Source organism: Miniopterus natalensis, chromosome 11 (genome assembly GCF_054644295.1).
Source record: "Miniopterus natalensis isolate mMinNat1 chromosome 11, mMinNat1.hap1, whole genome shotgun sequence".
Lineage (NCBI taxonomy): Eukaryota > Metazoa > Chordata > Mammalia > Chiroptera > Miniopteridae > Miniopterus > Miniopterus natalensis.
In genome coordinates, this window is record NC_142091.1 from 56,835,887 (window position 1) to 56,855,666 (window position 19,780).

General features: G+C 37.2%; 1 protein-coding gene across 3 annotated transcripts in view; it reads left to right on the top strand.

Moving 5' to 3' along the window:
* The window catches only part of METTL15 (methyltransferase 15, mitochondrial 12S rRNA N4-cytidine), a 134,882-nt gene that overhangs the window by 90,449 nt on the left and 24,653 nt on the right, over positions 1 to 19,780 (top strand). For 2 of the 3 annotated variants that reach the window (XM_016206163.2, XM_016206164.2), the window contains exons 4-5: positions 8,888 to 9,079; positions 13,579 to 13,757. In XM_016206163.2, coding sequence (XP_016061649.1) covers positions 8,888 to 9,079; positions 13,579 to 13,757 — 371 coding nt within the window. The remainder of the gene's footprint in view (positions 1 to 8,887; positions 9,080 to 13,578; positions 13,758 to 19,780) is intronic. The other variant, XM_016206166.2, reaches the window with a different exon arrangement.

Consider the following 19,780-nt stretch of genomic DNA (forward strand, 5'->3'; position numbering starts at 1 on the left):
CCCCACACCGGCTCTCCTTGCTACTTTTAATGTCACTCCTAAATACAAAGAGTGTGGTATATTATGTGCAAAACTGGCCACTACAGTTTCTCTCTCCTCTGTATGTGCCCTCTCGTCCTCTGTCCTCTTTCTATCATGTGCCAAACTGTTTTTATGGTCTTGGAGTATGAACTGAGATATGGACTTGCTTGGCTAATGGGATATTAGAAAATGGGGCATACTCAGAAACTTAAAAAGTGCTTGTGTGTTGGGGGTGTCCTGCGTTGCTACTTTGTACTCCAGACCACTCTGGGGAAACCTGGGCTAGCTGACTTATTGCTAGAGACACGTGGCCCAGTTACCATCTTTCCCTTCGCCAGCTTTCCAGTATGTGAGTGAGCGTTAATCAACTCACTGTTAAGGAATCACCAGCTGTCAAAGGAATCAACCAAAACTGCCAACCGACAGGATATGAGCTAATAAGCTATTGTTTTAAGCTATTAAGAGTTGGGGTGGTTTGTTACACAGAAGAAGTCAAATGATTCAGAGAGAGTCAAGACCATCATTATTAGTCATTCTGTGGATCATTTTTATGTTTTTATCTGTTGTGTGTCATGGTCAGGTAAATTACTGTACTTGGGATTAGAGGTATATCATCACTTAAAGCATTTATTTAATATTTGGGGTTAAGATAGAAGAGTGCTAAATCTTAGGATAATAAAAATAATTGTGATGTTTTTCTCTCCTAGTTTGTCTTAGAAAGAGTCTCCAAATGCAAAGTTTTTTGTGAAAATTTCTGTTCATACTTTACATTTAAAAAATTGATTTATTCAACATCCCAGTTTTTTTTTAAATCTGATTCTACACAAATAACTCTCCTCTCCATGAAACTGAAAATTATTTATCCCTGGGCAGCAAAAAGTGCCTTTTTATTTCAGGCATTTTGTAAGCCATGGGAATTTGGCGTTCCTGAGGCTAAGATGGATAAGTACTCTCATTAACTACAAGATGTTCAGCCCTGTGAGTTGGATCCACTTCTATAATCTGTGGGGTAATTAATCCCTAACCCCTATCATTAGACCGTGTGCAGCTAGAAGAATGATGAAGTTCCGTGTTCAGATGCACAGTGAGCAGTAGCTGCTCTTACATCACTAGCCTCAGTATATACTAGAGCACCTTAATCTTTTATGATAAACTAGACCTCTAACTGGTACTCCAAGTGCAAATGACTTGTCAGAGTCAAGATTAACAATACTTACCATAGTCAGAGAACCTCAAAAATGGCTTATAACAACTAAGGTGTTATTGGCAGTCTACTGCTAGGCCCCTTGACTTTTCTTCAGATTGGGTTGCAGAACCATTTTCTTGTAGCATGTGCTCTGAGCCACAAGCAGCATTCTGCTTATAGTCTCGGGAGGCTAGGGTAGTGACAAATGATGACAGTGATTTGAACAAATTGTGCCTTTGTAGTTATGGCTAAATGTCCTGGTTTCACTCTATTTTTGTGACCACCATGATCCTTCCTGACCAATTCACACTTTTCTGTTACTTGTTTTATAACGCTTGTAAAATGCATATGCAAGAATATTGAAAATTAGAATTTGAAAGAAAGAAGGAGGGAGGGTGGGAAGAAAGGAATGAAGAGAGAGGACCTGAGACAGGAAAGGAGAGAAAGGAGAGAAGGAAGAGAGGCAGAATCTGCCTGTTGAGGAAAATTAGCCACAACAGAATTACATGTATGAAATAATGCCCCAAGGTCTGAAGTTAAAGCTAAGTTTTTAACAGCTTGGTCAGTAAACTTTGTGGATGGTTTCTTTACTCTGAGAACAGTCTAGTAATTCTAGAAACATATAACTGATGTAGCATCAGAAAGCTCTGCCTTAAACACATGGTTTACTTTATGGTGTTGCCTCATGTTACTTTTTCCCCATATGATAGTCTCATACTTGTATATCATTATGTTGAGTTTTGTACCACAAGGATTACATTTTTTCTTTTACTCACAGTGAGGCAAAAAGCTATGAATATTGTGTATTAAACAGTTACGTTTGAGGGCACTCAAGAATGCAAACATCTCCTATAAGAGATTATTTTTGTTTTACAAGTATATCAGCTGTGATGGCTGAAGAATAAAGACTGGGCCATAGTGATTCGTTTGAGGCTTTTGGTGAAGTGTAAAGATTTCTATAGTTAAGGTAATACCTGGATTCTAAAAGGACTGTAGAAAATGTGTAGGGCAGAAATTGTACTTAGATCTGAAATAATTAACAAAACAAAACTGCACTAGTACAGTTATGGAGGAAACAGGCTTAGCCGCAGTATACATGGGAAAGAATCAAGGGTGTTAGACAGTGTAAGTAAACGTTGTGAAGTCAATTCTAAAACTATTTTGATTTTGACCTGTATTAATACAATAGCTAGAACAAGAGAGACAAGAATTTACTTTATTCTATGCTGATCATTATGGAATTTAGATCTAGGGACATCAGCAAATGGGAACACATTCAGAAAAGGGGAACTAGTATGGAGAACAGCAGAAGAAACTAGTTGTTTTATTTAGAGAAAAGAAGACTTGAGGACCATAAAGCTATACTATGATGTTTTTCATTGTGAGTAAAAGAAAAAACTCAAGCTGGTTTGATAACCACGGTAATTTATGGGCTCAGATAACTCTCAGGTTCAGAGACAAATTGGATTTTAGGTGGGGCTCAGTCTCATGGCCTGGACTTTCTTTCTACTTTGTCTTCTAGTTTGGCTAAAACTTCTGCCATCCTTTCTCTTCTTTGGGTCAAGCTATCTGCTAGTAATAATCAAAACTATGTGCTACTTTCATAGCAAGTGAGATTCTGAAAAACCTTTTTCTTCCATTAACTCATTGGAAAAAAGAACTTTTCCCTTCATTTCCTAGGAAATATCTCTTGTATCTCATCAGCCAGAGTTGTGACACATACCAGTCTCTGAACAAATTACAGAGGCCCTGGGGACAGTGTGTGCAAATTAGCTTAGCTTATCAGAAATTTACCTCTTGACCTGAGATACTATATCATCAGGATTCTCAAGAGAAACAGAATCAGTAAGATATACATATATACATATACACACAGACATGTGTGTGTGCATATATATACATACATAACGAGATTTATTTCAAGGATTTGGCTCACACAGTTGTGGGGACTGGCAAGTCTGAAGTTGGTAGGGCAGGCAGCAGGCTGGAAACTGACACGTCTGATACTGCAGTGGTGAGGGAGAATGCCCTCTTCTCAGAAACCTCAGCTTTTGCTCCAAGTTCTTTCAGCTAATTGGATGAGGCACACCCACATCATGGAAGAGAATGTCTTTCAGTTAGAGTGAACTGATTGTAATATTAACCATATCTACAAAATACCTGACAGGATCATTTAGATGAGTGTTTGATTAAGTTATTGGGTACTATAGCCTATCCAAGTGGACATAAATAATCATAGATATGATTAGCCTCTCCCAAAATACATGGCTGAAGTTTTGAGGTCCAGGTGGAACAGAAAGATTGGCACCTAAGAGGCATGTAACAAATATCCCTTACAAAAGCTAACAGTAGATATGTGAAAGGCTGCCTTAAGTTACAGACTTTCCGTTGTTTTACATGGGCTGATACCAGAGACGAAAAATAGTCAGGAAACAGCTATCAACTTAACTGAGAACTGGCTTTTTAAAAAAAAAAAAAGTGAATTCCTATTACTGGGTGTTCAAACATGAGCTAGATTACTGTGGTATAAGGCCTAAAATTAAAGCCCAATATTATGTATTCTTGATCTGGGGGAAACTGAGAGACCCTCAAATAGCCTAGTCATAAGTTCTGCTTCCCACTCTGCTCCCACGGACAAAGTTTCTTAGCCAAATAACCCTCCTTATCAAAGGGATCAGGCAGAGTATCTACTTATCTCTGAGCGGCACATTTCAGTAGCTTGTCAGCCAGGGAATTATTCAATCAAGCCAATCACATTCTCTCATGGGAACCAAGGGGACCCCACCCTCTTGATTCTAAAAATCCTGTTTCCCACAGCCTCTGGCTGTCCACTCTGTTCCTGAATGCAACCCCCATTTAGCCATGTATAGCATGCGATATCTTCCTCCCCTGGACAGAGAGTATATGAGATTAATAGACTCCTGCCCATCTCATCTGTGCAGTGTCAGGTGTCGTGTGTTTGGCCATTTCCGTAATCCTAGAATGGGAATCCCTTCTTCACCAATGAGGTGAGTGGGAGGTGATTAAAACAATTGCTGTTCTCCTCCTCAACCAGCAGCAAAGGTGGCGAGGGAAAAGATTCAACATCAGTTAAATGAATGATTTGTGAATTGCCCTCTAATCCCAAAATTCTGTTGTTTCTATTTCTAGTGCTAGAATTAGCATTCATTCTGTATTTTCCAAATGCAGGCATACCTTGGAAATATTGCAGGTTCACTTCCAGACCACTGCAATAAAGCAGATATTTCAAGTGAGTCATTAATTTTTTGGTTCCCCAGTACCTAATGTTCTGCTTATACTGTAGTCTATTAAGTGTGCAACAGTATTATGTCTAAAATAATCTACGTACCGTAATTTAAATATACGTTTTTGCTAAAAAAATAAAAAAGCTAACTATCATATGAGTCTTCAGTGAATCGTGATCTTTTTACTGGTGGAAGGTATTGTATCATTATTGATGTCTGCTAACTGGTGTGATCAGGGTGATGTTTGATAAAGGTTGGGGTGGCTTTGGCATTTTCTTAAAATAAGACTACAGTGGACTTTGATACATCGATAGATTCTTCCTTTCACAAACAATTATTTGTAGTATGCAATGCTGTTGGTAGCATTTTACCCACAATAGAACTTTCAAAATTGGAGTCAATCCTACCAAACCCTGCTGCTGTTTTATCAACTAAGTTTATGTAATATTTTAAATCCTGTATTGTCATTTTAACAGTCTTCACAACAGTCATTTCAACAGTATTCACAACATCTTCACCAGGAGTAGATTCCATCTCAACAAACCACTTTGTTTGCTCATCTAAGAGAAGCAGCTCCTCATCTGTTAAAGTTTTATGATGACATTGCAGCAATTCAGTCCCATTTTCAGGCTCTACTTCTCATTCTGGTTCTCTTGCTTTTCCATAACATCTGCAGTTACTTCCTCAGCTGAAGTCTTAAACCCCTGAAAGTCATCCATGAAGGTTGGAATCAACTTTTTCCAAACTCCTGTTAATGATATTTTGACCTTTTCCTGTGAATCACAAGTGTTTTCAATGACATCTAGAATGGTGAATACTTTCCAGAATGTTTTCAATTTACTTTGCACAGATCATCAGAGGAATCACTATCTATGGCAGCTATAGCTTTACAAAATATATTTCTTAATAAAACTTGAAATTCAGAATTACTCCTTGATCCATGGACTGTAGAATGGATGTTGTATTAGCAGGCATGAAAACATCATTAATCTCCTTGTACATTTCCATCAGAGCTCTTGGGTGACCGGGTGAATTTTCAGTGAGCACTAATATTTTCAAAGGAATCTTTTTTCTGAGCAGTTCGTCTCACAGTGAGTTTAAAATATTCAGTGAACCATGTTGTAAACAGATGTGCTGTTATCCAGGCTTTGTTTTATTTCTAGAGCGCAGCAGAATAGACTTATCATAATTCTTAAGGGCCATAGTAGTTAGGGAATGGTAAGTGAATATTGGCTTCATCTCCAAGTCACCAGCTGCATTAGCCCCTAGCAAGAGAGTCAGCCTGTCCTTTGAAGCTTTGAAGCCAGGCATTGTCTTCTCTCCTCTAGCTGTTCAAGTCCAAGGTACCATCCTCTACCTTGCAAATCTGTTGTTAGTGTAGCCACCTTCATTAATATCTTGGCAAGATCTTCTGGATAATTTGCTGCTTCATCTTGTACTTTTGTGTTATGGAGATGGCTTCTTTCCATAAACTTCATGAATCAACCTCTGGTAGCCTCAAAATTTTCTTTTGCAACTTCCTCACCTCTCTCAGCCTTCACAGAATTGAATTAAGTTAGGGCCTTGCTCTGGATTAGGCTTTGGCATAAGGGAATGTTGTGGCTGGTTTGATCTATCTAGACCACTAAAACTTTCTCCATATTAGCAATAAGGCTATTGTACTTTCTTACCATTTGTGTGTTCTCCTGGAGTAGCACTCTCAGTTTTTTCAAGAACTTTTCCTTTGAATTCACAACTTGGCTAACTGTTTGGTGCAAGAGATATACCTTTCAGACTGTTTCAGCTATTGGCATTCCTTCCCCACTAAGCTTAATCATTTCTAGCTTTTGATTTAAAGTGAGAGATGTAAAATTCTTCCTTTCATTTGAACAGTCAGAGGCCATTGTAGGGTTATTAATTGGCTTTCTAACTTCAATATTGTTGTGTCGCAGGGAATAGGGAGGTCCAAGGAGAGAGTGTGAGATGGGAGAATGGCTGGTCAGTGGAGCAGTCAGAACACACACAACATTTGTCAATAAAGTTCACCATCTTATATTGGTGTGCTTTGTGGCACCCCAAAACAATTACAATAGTAACATCAAACATTACGATCACAGGTTACTGTAACAAATACAATATAATAATGAAAAAGTTCATTACAAGAATTATCAAAATGTGACACAGAGACACGAAGTCAGCAAATGATGTTGGAAAAATGGCACCGGATAGGCTTGCCGGACGTAGGGTTCCCAGAAAACTTCAACTTGTAAAAAAAACCCCACAGTATCTGCAAAGTGCAATAAAGCAAGATGCAATAAAATGAGGATTTCTATACAGACATGGCAATCTGTTTATCTGTCCAGTGTTAGCACCTATGAGTTTGTTATGCAAACTATTTATTTATACATTTCTTCCTATCAGCTCAAAGCTTAGAAAGCCATGCTTTATTAATCATTGTATTAACCTTTATGTAGCATATGCTGGACATATAGCAGATATTCGATGAATATTTGGTGAGTGAATCTGAAAATGACTGTCTTCATCAAAATGTGAGAAAAGATTACCAATGATTTGTGAATTTCTCCTTAAACAACAACATAAATAAGTAAAAAATCATAATCATAAACATGAATTTCCCAGCACTGTTGAAATCCACACTCACCCCACCCACCTGTAGATGGAGGGAAAGAGGTCTTGGGAATGTTGCCCAATTTTTCTTTTTTCTTTCCCTTTCCAAAATGCATGCCAGTTGCCCTAAGGCTTCTGAAGAGCCCTGAAGGCAGCATCTCACTTTGTGTAGGAAGGAGAATTAGTATAGCTGCAAGGAGATCCCAACTTCTTGCCGTTCTGTTGATTTTGAATGCTCCATTCACTTCAGAATCCCCGCTGAGAGCTGAAACATTGCTTCTGCAAGGAGGCATTTATTTTATGTATAGTTTCATTCTTCAGATGTGCAGTTTCACAGCTCCGCAATTGTAAATTATGGGGAGAATATGGAGAAAGCTAACATGGTTGCCTTGAAGATGTTTGATGTATCTTTTTTGCTGATTTCTGTTTTTTTTACATATTATATTTAAATTGTCTAACTCATTAAATTTTTGAGATGATAATTGACAGACAGCAGTGTGTAAGGTGTACGGCATGATGATGTGACCCTTATATATTGTTCCTTGTGCTGAAAATCTTAGGAGTCCCTTCCTTTTTTTTTTTTAATCCTCACCCAAGGACACATTCATTGATTTTTTATTTTTTATTTCTAGGGAGAGGGGAAGGGAGAGAGAGAAACAACATCCATTGGCTGCTTCCTGCTTGTGCCCCAACTGGGGTGGGAATTGAACCCACAACCTAGGTATATACCCTGACCAGAAACTGAGCCTGAGACCTTTAGGTGCACAGGATGACGCTCCAACCAACTGAGCCACACCGGCCAGGGCAGGAATTACTTCCTGACAACTTTCATACATACCATACATCATTGTTAACTAGTAACCAGTTATACATTACATCCCTAGTACTTATTTATCTGGAAGTTTGTACCTTTTGACTGCCTTCATCCAATTCCCCTTTTCCCATCCCTCGCCTCTGGTAACCATGAATCTGATCTCTTCTTCTATGTATTTGAGTTTCTCTGTTTCATTTTTTTTCTAGGTTCCACATATAAGGGCGATCATACAGAATTTGTCTTTTTTTAAAATTATTCTACTTAGCATTATTATCTCACCCACATTGTCGCAAATGGCACGATTTTCTTAGTATTTATGGCAGAATACTAATTCACAACTTCTTTATCCATTCATTCACTTAATGGACACTTAGTTGGTTTCATGTCGTGCTATTGTAAACAATGCTTTGATGAACATGGGTGTGCAGGTGACTCTTCACAGTATTTTTTCATTTCCTTTGGATATATTCTTAGACGTGGAATTGCTGGATCACATGGTAGTTCTATTTTTAATTTTTTGAGGAACTTCTATACTCTTTTCCCTACTGGCTATATTAATTTACACTCCTACCAACAGTGCACAGGGGTTCGTTCTCTTTTTTCCACATCTTGCCAGCATTTGTTCTCTCTAAATTTATTTTTTTTATAGATTTGTATATGGTTCTTTTCCCAATGTATAGATTTAATATTTTTTAAAAGAAAACGTGAAATACCTGGTCTGATAAAGGAATTCTTTAAATCCATCAGCTTATTTTATACCTTCACAAAAGTATAAAATAAACTGTGTTCATTAGCAATAATAAAATTACATTAAATCACCTCTAGTGTTGAAATCAAAGATGTAGAGTTTCCATATCCATATGTCTTTTTATAGTACTGAGCTTGTGGTTGACAGTAAATATGTATTGGTTAAGTCATTTAATAATAGGATGTGCTCCTTCCATTGATCATAGACCTTAAGAAAGACTTTCATGTAACAGCAGCGTTTTCTCCATCTTCTGCATGTGTTCACAGCAAACAGATGCGAGCTATGCTAGGCCAGTTTAGCCAGGCCGAAGGCTTATTAATGAAAGCTGGAGTGCAGCCAGGGACTTTGGATGGAGTTCTTTTGGATCTTGGATGTTCCTCCATGCAACTTGATGCTCCTGAAAGAGGTTTTTCCCTTCGGAAGGACGGCCCTTTGGACATGAGAATGGATGGTGGCAGGTGAGTATCGATAAAGCATTTCTCCACACAGCAAGAAATCAATTTCTCAAAAGCACTCTGAATTTAATTTCCTTTTAAGACTGCCGAATTCCCATTACACGCCCACACCCAACACTATCCATATATTATAAATCAGTTTTGTTTGCTACTCATTATAGCTTTTAGTGTTTCTCTAGATTTGGGATTCTGAAAGAAAAACCATCACTGTCTTTACACAAACTAGTGAGGAGGAGAACTTTTATACTGGCTATCTTTCTTATGGATACACTGTGAGCTTTTAGACTACTCACAATGTTGATAAATGTGGTACCAAAACAAGGGTTCCACGTTTACACTGGCCCAACCATGTCTCTTGTGAGAGGTAAAAGGAACTCTATTTAATGTATGTTGTTTTAAATATCTCATTAAAGCCAAGATTCTAGAGGTCAGCAAATGTATGTTTGTCGTATCTTACACAGTCACTTTGGTTCCACCTTCTTCAGAGAAACTATAATGTATGGCACTATGTCAAACACAGTACTGTGCATAGGAGAGTTTATACTCTTCATTCCTTACCACCCCGGGAGGACTAGCATTCATTCATTAGTCAAACAGATACATGTGTATTAAATAACACAAAGAAGGTCACATTTCAGGAAAGTATAGGATAATTTCTTTCAAATCTAAATTAGTTTTGAAAGCTTATATTTGCACATGTCTGTATGCCCAACACTTGCTCAGGAACTGGCCAGCCTGTGCTGTCACAGCTTACCCAGGCCTTCCTCCCTCATTCCATGTCCCCGCCACCACTGCCAACAAATTATCTATCATGGCCCCTGCCTTGTGAAGCTCACCTGGGAATAACATTGGGCTTTCCTATTGCTAAGTAAGCAAGCTCTTCAGTTACTGTTGCTAATCTGCACTTCTAGACCTGCCTAAATATTTCTACTGGAACAAACAGGTTTTCCAAAATTTCTTCCAATTTAGGAGGACCTGGATATAAGAAATTTAATGTTCAGTTTGTCAACAAATTAATATTGAGTTGACTTTAGCTTGTTTCCCACAAACTGCTCTATTCCATGGTAAATATTCTCATATAGTCTTTTCCCTGTGCTTAACTGTGACCTTTGAGCCAAGATTGTGACCCATACTTGTCGGAATCATTTTGTTCTAAGCCTTACACCTTCTTTTGCACAAGTCGGCATTCATAGAATGAAGAATATGATTATAAAAGAAAATAATAAAAATCTTTTAAAAAACAGTGACTAATAGTAAAGGTCAAATATCTTCTTATGTTTGGAGATTGAGGTTGTTGTGCAGAGGTAATAAAATGGCAAGCAAATTTCTGCTGTCCTGATGTCTTGCTAAGGAGGATGCCTTCCCAAATACAATGAACAAAGCTTCTAGTTAATAATAGTAAATCCTCATATTAATGTAAAAGTCTATCAGCAAATTTTAGTTTAAGAATCAGGGTTCCTGAGACTCTTCTCTAAGAACTTGAAAATAAGATTGCCCTTGAAAATTAAACTCATAATCAAGACATGATGGTTGAGATTAGAGTTGAGAAAATATATCTTAAAAAGCAGGTTGGCTTCCATTGAGTTAACTTAGACTGTTACTTAGCCACAGATATTAACAGATCTGGAAACAGTGTGTGGCATTCAGAAAGGGGGAGTTGGTTCACATGAATTTATAGAGAAAGGAGAGTCAGATGTAAATAAGAGCGATGCTAATCCAAGTGGTATTTTACGGGAGACGAAATGTGGCCAGTCACCTCATGGAGGCTGATACATCCATCTTGAATGTGGGTGCAACAGGCTTTCTTAACCTCTTGCCATTTAACACTGGAATCTTATAGCGTAATTTGTGCTCTCCCAATTTCAACAACAACTTTAAGATCACAATAATGTTCTCATGTAGCAGAAAGAAGTTCACAGCTTCAAGGACTTGAGAGTGGGTATATCCCTGTTGTCAGTTGGATTCTTCACTAGAAGGCAATAAACAAATTCCCACTTAGGTTAATAGTTTCTTTCTCTCGTGAGTGTAGTCATTGTAAATCTGTGCTCTCTGGAGGACCAAGATCCCTTAACCTGTTAACCTTATGGTGAGGGGTCAGATTTTGTATCTTGACTTCTTTACTGTATGAATGACTATTCTGAAGCCTCCTAGCCGTCAACTCCTGTTGACTTTCAGAATGTCCCCCTTTTGCCTTGTAGCACTATGGAAACTTCTATGCTGCTGTTCAGTGTTAAAATTAGAGTAAAATCAAATTATGCTGATTATCCACTGAACTATATTTGAGCAAAATGCTGTTTTAATTTTCTTTCTTAAAAGTAGAAAGGTATTATAAAAAATTGCTAAGTACATCCATACTAATTTTAGAATTGTCCTGTTTGAGCTGAACGCTGTCCTATGGAGTCTGAATTTATCATCGTTCACGAGGTTCATTCTAACTCTCAGTGGTTTGGGCAGTTGAATTCACAGCTAGGTAAGATCTATCAGGGATTTTGTCGATTAGGCCAAAAATGACAATTGACAAATCTAGGAATAGGAAAATCTAAAGGATGTTGACATGAATTGAGCTTCCCTGTGGGCTAGGTATTATACCATTTGTTTTATGGTTATATGCACCCTTCATTCTCTCAACAATTCTGTGAGGTAGGCTTTGTTATTTTCATTCACTGGTTAGAAATTGAGGCTCCACAATATGAACAAGCTTACCCAATGTAAGTAGCAAAGCCAGGATGCTAATCTAGGTCAATTTGACTCTAAAGACCAAATCTTTATACTTAAAGCTGTTATTGAAGGAACAACGCCTCTTGATATAGAAGCCAGGCTACCTTATAGGATGTTCATTGGTCTGCGGGTGCCATGGCAGCCAGAAAAAAAACCAAGAATCCCATGATCTGGAAAACAAGGTTTGAGAGAGAGAGAGGGAGAAGGAGAGATGGAGGTTATAGCAAAATAGGGCACAAGCCAAGGACAAAATACAATTTTCTCCTGGAGGACCTAGACATGCTAACAAGGTGCGGTGTAGTATATTTAAGGAATGATTTGGGTGTTTCTTGGCAACCTCACTCTGATTTGATCCTCAGGTCTTAAAGCTACCAAGTTCTCACAATGTGGTACCAACAATCAACCCAACATAATAACTACAAGAGTAGTATCTGTACTATTAGCAAAGCTATCTTTCTAATAAGGAAGGTCTAAGTTAACTCAGCACTTAGAATTCCTTGACCCATTTCTCTAAAGTAAGGTGAACTAGCATGGCCTCTCAGAGTGAATGCCATTTCCTGCTACTGTGATTTACTTTATTTGGTCAGAGCTTGGTATTTCTTTGTCTTCTTCACCTGAAATTACCATCTAGGCTTGTTTACTACTGTTCGTTGATTGCCAGGTTTTAGCCCATGGTGTCTTTTGTCATGGAGGTAGAAACCAGTATGAAACATTTGAAATAATATACATTATTATCATTCAGATTGTTCTAGTTTTTGTGAGGAAACTGATCAGCATTATCTTCTTGTAAGTAGTACCCCTTATCCCTGCTTTCATTTTGTACAGTTGCAGTTACCTGGGGTCAACCCTGGCCTGAAACTATTAAATGGGAAATTCCAGGAATAAACAATTCATAAGCTTTAAATTGTGTGCCATACTGAGTGTCAAGACGAAATCTCATGGTGTCCCACTCTGTACTGCCTGGGATGTGAATCATCCCTTTGTCCAGCGTATCGATGCTGTGTTGGTACCCTCTCATTAGTTGCTTAACAGCCGTGTGGGTTATCAGATCAACCGTAGAGGTATCGTAGTGCTTGTGTTTAAGTAATCTTTATTTGACTTAATAGTGGCCAAGCTGAAGGTAGTGATATTGGTAATTCCTGTAGTCCAAAGAGGAGCCATAGAGTGAATGCATGTATGCATAGGAAAAACATAATACATATAGGGCTCGGTACTGTCACGGTGTCAAGTGTCTGCTAGGAGTCATCTTAGAGTGTAGTCCTGGAATAAGGCAGGACTCCTGTGATGATTTTCTAACTTTAGTTTGTGCTCCAGTAATATAAGTAGTTGGTTACTGGACAGTCTCAGATTTATATAAGTTCCTGAGATTTAGGCTCATTTAAATATCAGTCAGTAAGCCTTTTATCTTCTATACAGAAAAAAAATTCTAGCAGCAGTGTAAGTTTTGAACAAACTTAATCCAAACATTTCCATTATTGTAATTTAGGGGCAAGCTGCATGAGCAATAACTTTCTTTGTGAATTAGAGGTCAGTAAAATATTTTAACTTCCTGCTGCCCTTGACCTTGATGAATGTTACACACACAGCCCCCACTTGCCATAAGGAAGGGTATTTGAAATGGAAAACCTATTTCATTCCTATAAGATTTTAGCCTCTGACTTTAAAAACCTCAGAAGCTCTCTTAGACAATGTGTATGCCTGACTTTGTGTCTCGGTGTTCTGAAGTTTCACCTCTTGTCAATGAAACTGACGTCAGTGAACTAATTGGTTCTCCTTGTGCGTAGGTACCCTGACATGCCCACTGCAGCTGATGTTGTGAACGCTTTAGATCAACAGGCACTTGCATCCATCCTGAGAACATACGGGGAGGAGAGGCATGCCAGGAAAATCGCTTCGGCCATCGTTCAGGCACGCAGCATCTACCCCATCACCAGAACCCAGCAGCTTGCCAGCATCGTTGCAGGTACCCTTGTTAATTCTGAACAATGTCTGAGAGGGGGAAAAAAGAAAATATATATATTAATCCCCCAAACTCCCAGAGGGATTCATTTGTACTTAAAATCATATAGGACAGAATCTTGCCTATCCTTCTCTTATGCTACTTCTCTTTGGTTGTGCAAGCTTCCCCCTTCCCAACACCTTTCCCCCACACACAATTTCAAAATATACTGTAGTTTGCTGATTAGTTTAATAATAGATTTTTTTTTTTTACATGAGGTAATTTATCATTTGTGCCTACCAAGGTGAAACGTGGAATGACAAGAACAGAAGAATTTCTTGATTCGTCACAGTGCTTGATAAGCTTCCTGTATAAGATCTGACATTACCTTTCAGTTTCACATTTCTGCATTTTAATATTTTGGGCAAAAGGAGAATTGCATTGCCCAACTGCTAAAATAAAATCCAGTGACTCATGCATCTATTCTAAACAACCAGCTAACAAAGGGTATGTGATGTATAGGCTATTCCACTTTGTGAATGCTAACTAGATCAGCCCGAGGGGCTTATTGAGACGTTTCATCTTTTCTGCTATTTGCCACCATAAGCCTCTTGAACCCAAGTCTAGCTAGGAGGTGCTTTATTATAGCCTTCCTGTTTGAAGCCCAAGTTGTTGCACAGCTGTATTCCATGCTGAAAGTTTTCCAGACAAAAATACAGTTTCTGCAGTTACTTAACAGAGTTCCAGTGGTAAATCCTATGTCTTGTTGTTGGACCCTCTGAAGCCCTACATCATTTTTATTTACCAAATGTATTAAGATTTCTTTTCAATGGTTCCTGTTAAGTTAGTTAAGTAGCCAAAGATAAAGGAAAAAGCTGGTAGAAAGAACCTAATATTGTTTGCCTCTATCTTCATATTATCCATAGTTTAAGGAATAAAACTTAATTACAAATTTATTCAGATCAAGGTTTAGAGATCATATAGCAGTTGTTGTATGACAGCTTCATAAAAATATATTCTACTTAGTTAGGGTAATAAAATGTAGAAAGTTGACTAAGTCTTCAATCTTTTAAGCGGCATACCTCAAGGCCCTTGAGCAACTTACTTCAGGCGAGTAATTGCAAAATTCTCATGAGTTATGTGAGCATAAAATAGTTCACGGTATTTTTCCCCCCAAAAGAGTTTATACTAGTGGGCTAACATTAAATCCACCCTCTGCCTTGTGTCCCTTTTTCCTTCCCACTTCATACTCACTCACACGTTTGCATCTTACCCTTCCTGTCATTCTTTAACTAGCCCTGTGCATTGTTCTCTGTCTCCCATATTGGAAAGAAGAGCAGTGAGAAGTCACATTTTTTTATTCACAAGAAAGTCCAGAATTTTCTGCTGCTGAAAATGAGGACTTGGGCCGAGAGGGTACTCTAGAGATCATCAGTAAAAAACAAAAAAACAAAAAACCTCATCTGGTAACTGAAGAAACTGAGACTCAGAATGTCAACAGTTTCATCAATGGTACAGCCTAATGAATGGCAACATCAGTACTATTCTAGAATTTGGAAGCTCATGAATTTGAGGCATAATTGGGAATCTGCCTTTAAGAAATTAACTTTTCCTAATCTGCAAGCTTAGGGAAATAACACTATCGCATTAGGTAGAAATTACATAAAGATGTAGAATAGGAACAATTTAAGTGTCTTCAGAAAGATATGATGTGAAAAACGTATTGGGGCTATTATGACAAATGATATAGTAAAAGTGATAATATTCAAATGTGTGTATGTAAAATCCCATTTTAGTAAATGTCACTAAAAGATTGAATTCTCTATAATGAGTCCATTTTTATGGCTCATATCAGCCTATAATAATTACACTTTATTGATGATGATATAATTCTTTGGAAAAGGGAAAATAGAAGCAATGGAATTACGTTTTGTTCTCGTTATTTAAAAAAATAATTCAGGAGAGGCTGCTGTATGCCAGGCATTATACTGAATGCTAAGGATAGAATGGGCAGTGAATCAGATAGAGCCTCTGTGATCACGAAGCTTGTAGACTAATAGATGACTGAGTAACAACATGGGGTAATAGCCTGTATTTGTAGTGGAAACCTTATTTATTATAGTCTGTAGTTATGACTGTGTGGCTAATAGAAAAAGTTGATGCAAGTGTAGAATTATAGAATCTATATATATATATACACACATATATAGAGAGTGTGTGTGTGTGTGTGTGTGTGTGTGTGTGAACGTGCTTGGGTCCTAATTGTAGTTCCACAAATTCCATTCTTACATAAACCACACCCATGGTATATTTTTTACGAGCTCTGATTTTTATTTTTATTCAAATGAAGTAAGAATTTAAAGGTACTTACAAAGCAATCTGAATGAGCATATTTTCTAGATTTTTATTATTTTGCAGCCTTTTATAATTACCTCACCAACATCCAATTTGATTGTGTTTTTTATGTGACTCACCATTATCAAGATTTTCAAAATCTCCAACCTAGTTTTCATGGAAACAGTGGCTGTCTTTCCTTTTGTACGCATATTTCACCGGTTATATAATATTTGATTAAATCATGTAATGGCAATAGTAAGTGTTCTGGGCTCTAAGTGTACAGCCTTGTGGTGGGAACAGAACTGTATAGAATGCTAGAGAGTAGAATACTATCCAGAGGTATTTTGTTTAACAGAGAAAGGGGTTAATCTGTCAAGTCCATTAAATAGAAGTCTCATGAGAGAGCTACTTCACAAAGGAAATAAGGGAAGCAACGGAAAACCCAAGAAAGTTCCTGTGTTAGTTTCCTAGTTCTGCCATAACTAAGAACTACACACATGATGGCTTAAAACAACAGAGTTCTGAAGGCTAAGATATCCAAGATCACGGTGTCGGCAGGGCTCTAGGAAAGAATGCTTTCTTGATTATTTCTGGTATTGGTGGTTGCCAACAATTCTTGATGTTTCTTGGCTTGTAGATGCATCACTAAGTCTCTGCCTCCTTTGTCATATGGCCGTTCTCCCTGTGTATCAGTCGTTGTGTCCAAATTTCCCTCTTACTATAAGGACACCAGTCATACTGGCTTTGGAACCCACCAAAATCCAGTATATCCTGAACCTAATTTGAGTATATCTGCAAAGACCCTATTTTTAAATAAAGTAAACATTCACAGGTTCCTAATAGACATGAACTTCAGAGGATACTATTCAGCCCAGTGCAGTTCATAAGCAGTACCTTTATTTAACAAACATGTATTTTGGCAGGCTATAATATGCAGTGACTATATTTGAATGACTTTTCTCATACTAAATATGCTCAAGATTATCAAGCACTCTGGGAAATGTGCCACAGTTCCTGACACATAGTGTACCTGTATACTGATGAAAACAGAAGTCACTTCCTTTGCTTTTAAAAAGCTAATAATCCATTAAGACAAGGAAGACCACCATACTTGTAATCACAATATACTTAATGGAATTATATAGTAATTCTGGTGATTAAGCTGTAATTTGTAAAACCTAAAACCTGGTGCCTTTTGCTTGTATAAATAACTACTGTTCCATGTCATGACAACTCTAGAAGACAGGTTTGAGGGCCCAAGTTAGAACAGACACTTAAAACTACCATGAATCATTTTGTCAATTGCCAAATCAATAATTTATAAAATAATTTCAAAACAATCTATGACTTCACTGTTTATACACACTATTCAGAACTACTAGCCAGAAACTTTAATATAAATATCTAACACATATATAGTGTTACTTATCGTGTTCCCTACAAAAGTAATTTATAAATAACATTACATTTTCGTAACCATAATTTATATTCTAATACAGTTGTTAGCAACTATTTCTAATATTGCTAACAGCTGAAGAGTTAGATTCATGGAATCTGAGTTGACAGTGGCCTGAGGGACTCATTTAATCCAGAACTAGACTCTTCATTGCCTCTAATAAATGGTCATCTAGCCTTAGCCTGTTCATCACCATCTCTCTTACTCCCCATTGTATTGCAGTGAAGAGGAGCACATTTTTGCCTGAAATTGCTAGTTCCATAAATACAGGCCTAAAGACTTTAGGAAGGATGAATTCCTTAGAATAAAGTCCAAATATCTTTATAAGGTCTGCAAAGCTCATCATGAACTGGCTTCTACCTGCCTTTTCATTTTCTTATCTCTTGGCCCCCAGAATAATCTGTTCCAGCCACACTAAAGTTTTGTAGTCTTTCCAGCTCACAGTAGTCACTCTCCCTCACAAGCCTTCAACAGCAACATTAACATAAAGTGCCCTACCCCTGCCCTTTCCTGGGGCTAATGCCAGCCCATCCTTTTGAGCTTGGTTTAACATTGCTTCCTCCAGGAAATTTTTTTCAGCCCTACACAGGTGAGTTGAGATACTCTTCTGTGTTCTCCATAGCACTGCCTTCTCCTGTTGTAGAACTTATGCTGTTTTTATTGCTTGCTTACTATTTAACTTTCCCCGAGACTTACTGCCTGATACAGTTGTCATTAGCCACATCTATCTGTGGAGCTCTTAAAATGTGCCTGCTCCAAATGGAAAAATCCCATATATGTATAATACACATCAGATTTTGAGACTTAGTTTGAGAAAAGAATTGAATATATCTAAAAAATTTGCATATGCATTACATGTTGAAATGGTAATATTTTCAATATTTTTGAGTTAAATACAGTATTAAAATTAACTATACCTATTTCTTTTTGCTTTTTCAATGTTGCTATAGAAAATAGCATGTGGATCATAGTTTTACTGGATGCACTGCTCCAGATGATAAGCACTGTGAGGTCACTGCTGTCACTTTCTTACTCACGACTGTAACCACGGTGCTCATCATAGTTTCCTCCCTGGGAATGCATTTGGTAACTACTTTTTCAAGGTTAATGCATGAAATAAATAAAATGCACATAGATCAGCAAGCTTCTGCTTTTATAAAGTTTGCTTCAGTGAAATAACATCAATGTCAGTAAAAAATTGATGTTCAGTCTCATAAACCATGACTCTCCCATACCAGTATGGCCTAATACTAACACTAAAGTAAATTAGAAAAATACAATGTCCTCCCAGTACTTTAGTTTATTTATCTTTAAGGTGAAATTATATCTATTCCTCCCTTATTCTTTAGGGATGCTGTGAAGAAAACTAAAACTCTGATAAAATATTTTTATTAATTAAAAACCTTTAGCAATGGGAAACAATATATATAAAAACTCTCACGCTCTTCATGAAAAGATTTATGCACTTAATTTTGAAAAAAATGGCTGTGGTCTAGACTCTGGGAAATTAATGTACATTTGATTTGTGTAGCCTTAAAATCAGGATTGTTTCTAAATATCTCTTTGAGTAAGAAGTCTGATTTATTTTTCTCAACAAGCTGTCCATATTCTATGTAAGAACTAATCTATATTCAATTGCTCTTTCCATTCTGTCAATACATCAAGGAAATCACCATTTAATTTTCATTGTTAAATTAAATCTAGTTTAATAAAAAGACATTAGTTTAAGTCTTGGTTCTACAACTTATATTCTGTGTAAACTTGAACAGACCCTCATCTTTCTCATCTTGAAATGGAATAAATAATATTTATGATTATGGTCATTGTTATTTTTATTTAGCAAACATAATGCTACTAATTATTTTTTTGCTTAAACTAATATTGAAATTCACTTGCAGTTTCCAACCTCATGCCAAAATCAAAGAAGTATGCCATTCACTTTTTGAATCATTGGGATTTAGATTCAAATTCACAAAATAGATAATCAATCCATTGATAATAAAAAAATGGCAGGCTTATAATATCAGTTTCTGAATGGGGGAGAAAGGAGATGGGGGAAGCCTCTTAGATATATTTGATTCTTGTTGATTAAATGTATAGACTTATTATTCCCTGACTGAAACTTTTCTGTAACCTTTATTCTGACTCATGAACTGGATACATGGCTAGAGCTTAATGAATGCTTGTTGAACAAATAAATCAATAAAAAGATGTCTACATTCCCAGCCAAACTAAAATGAAAGAAATGGGGGGA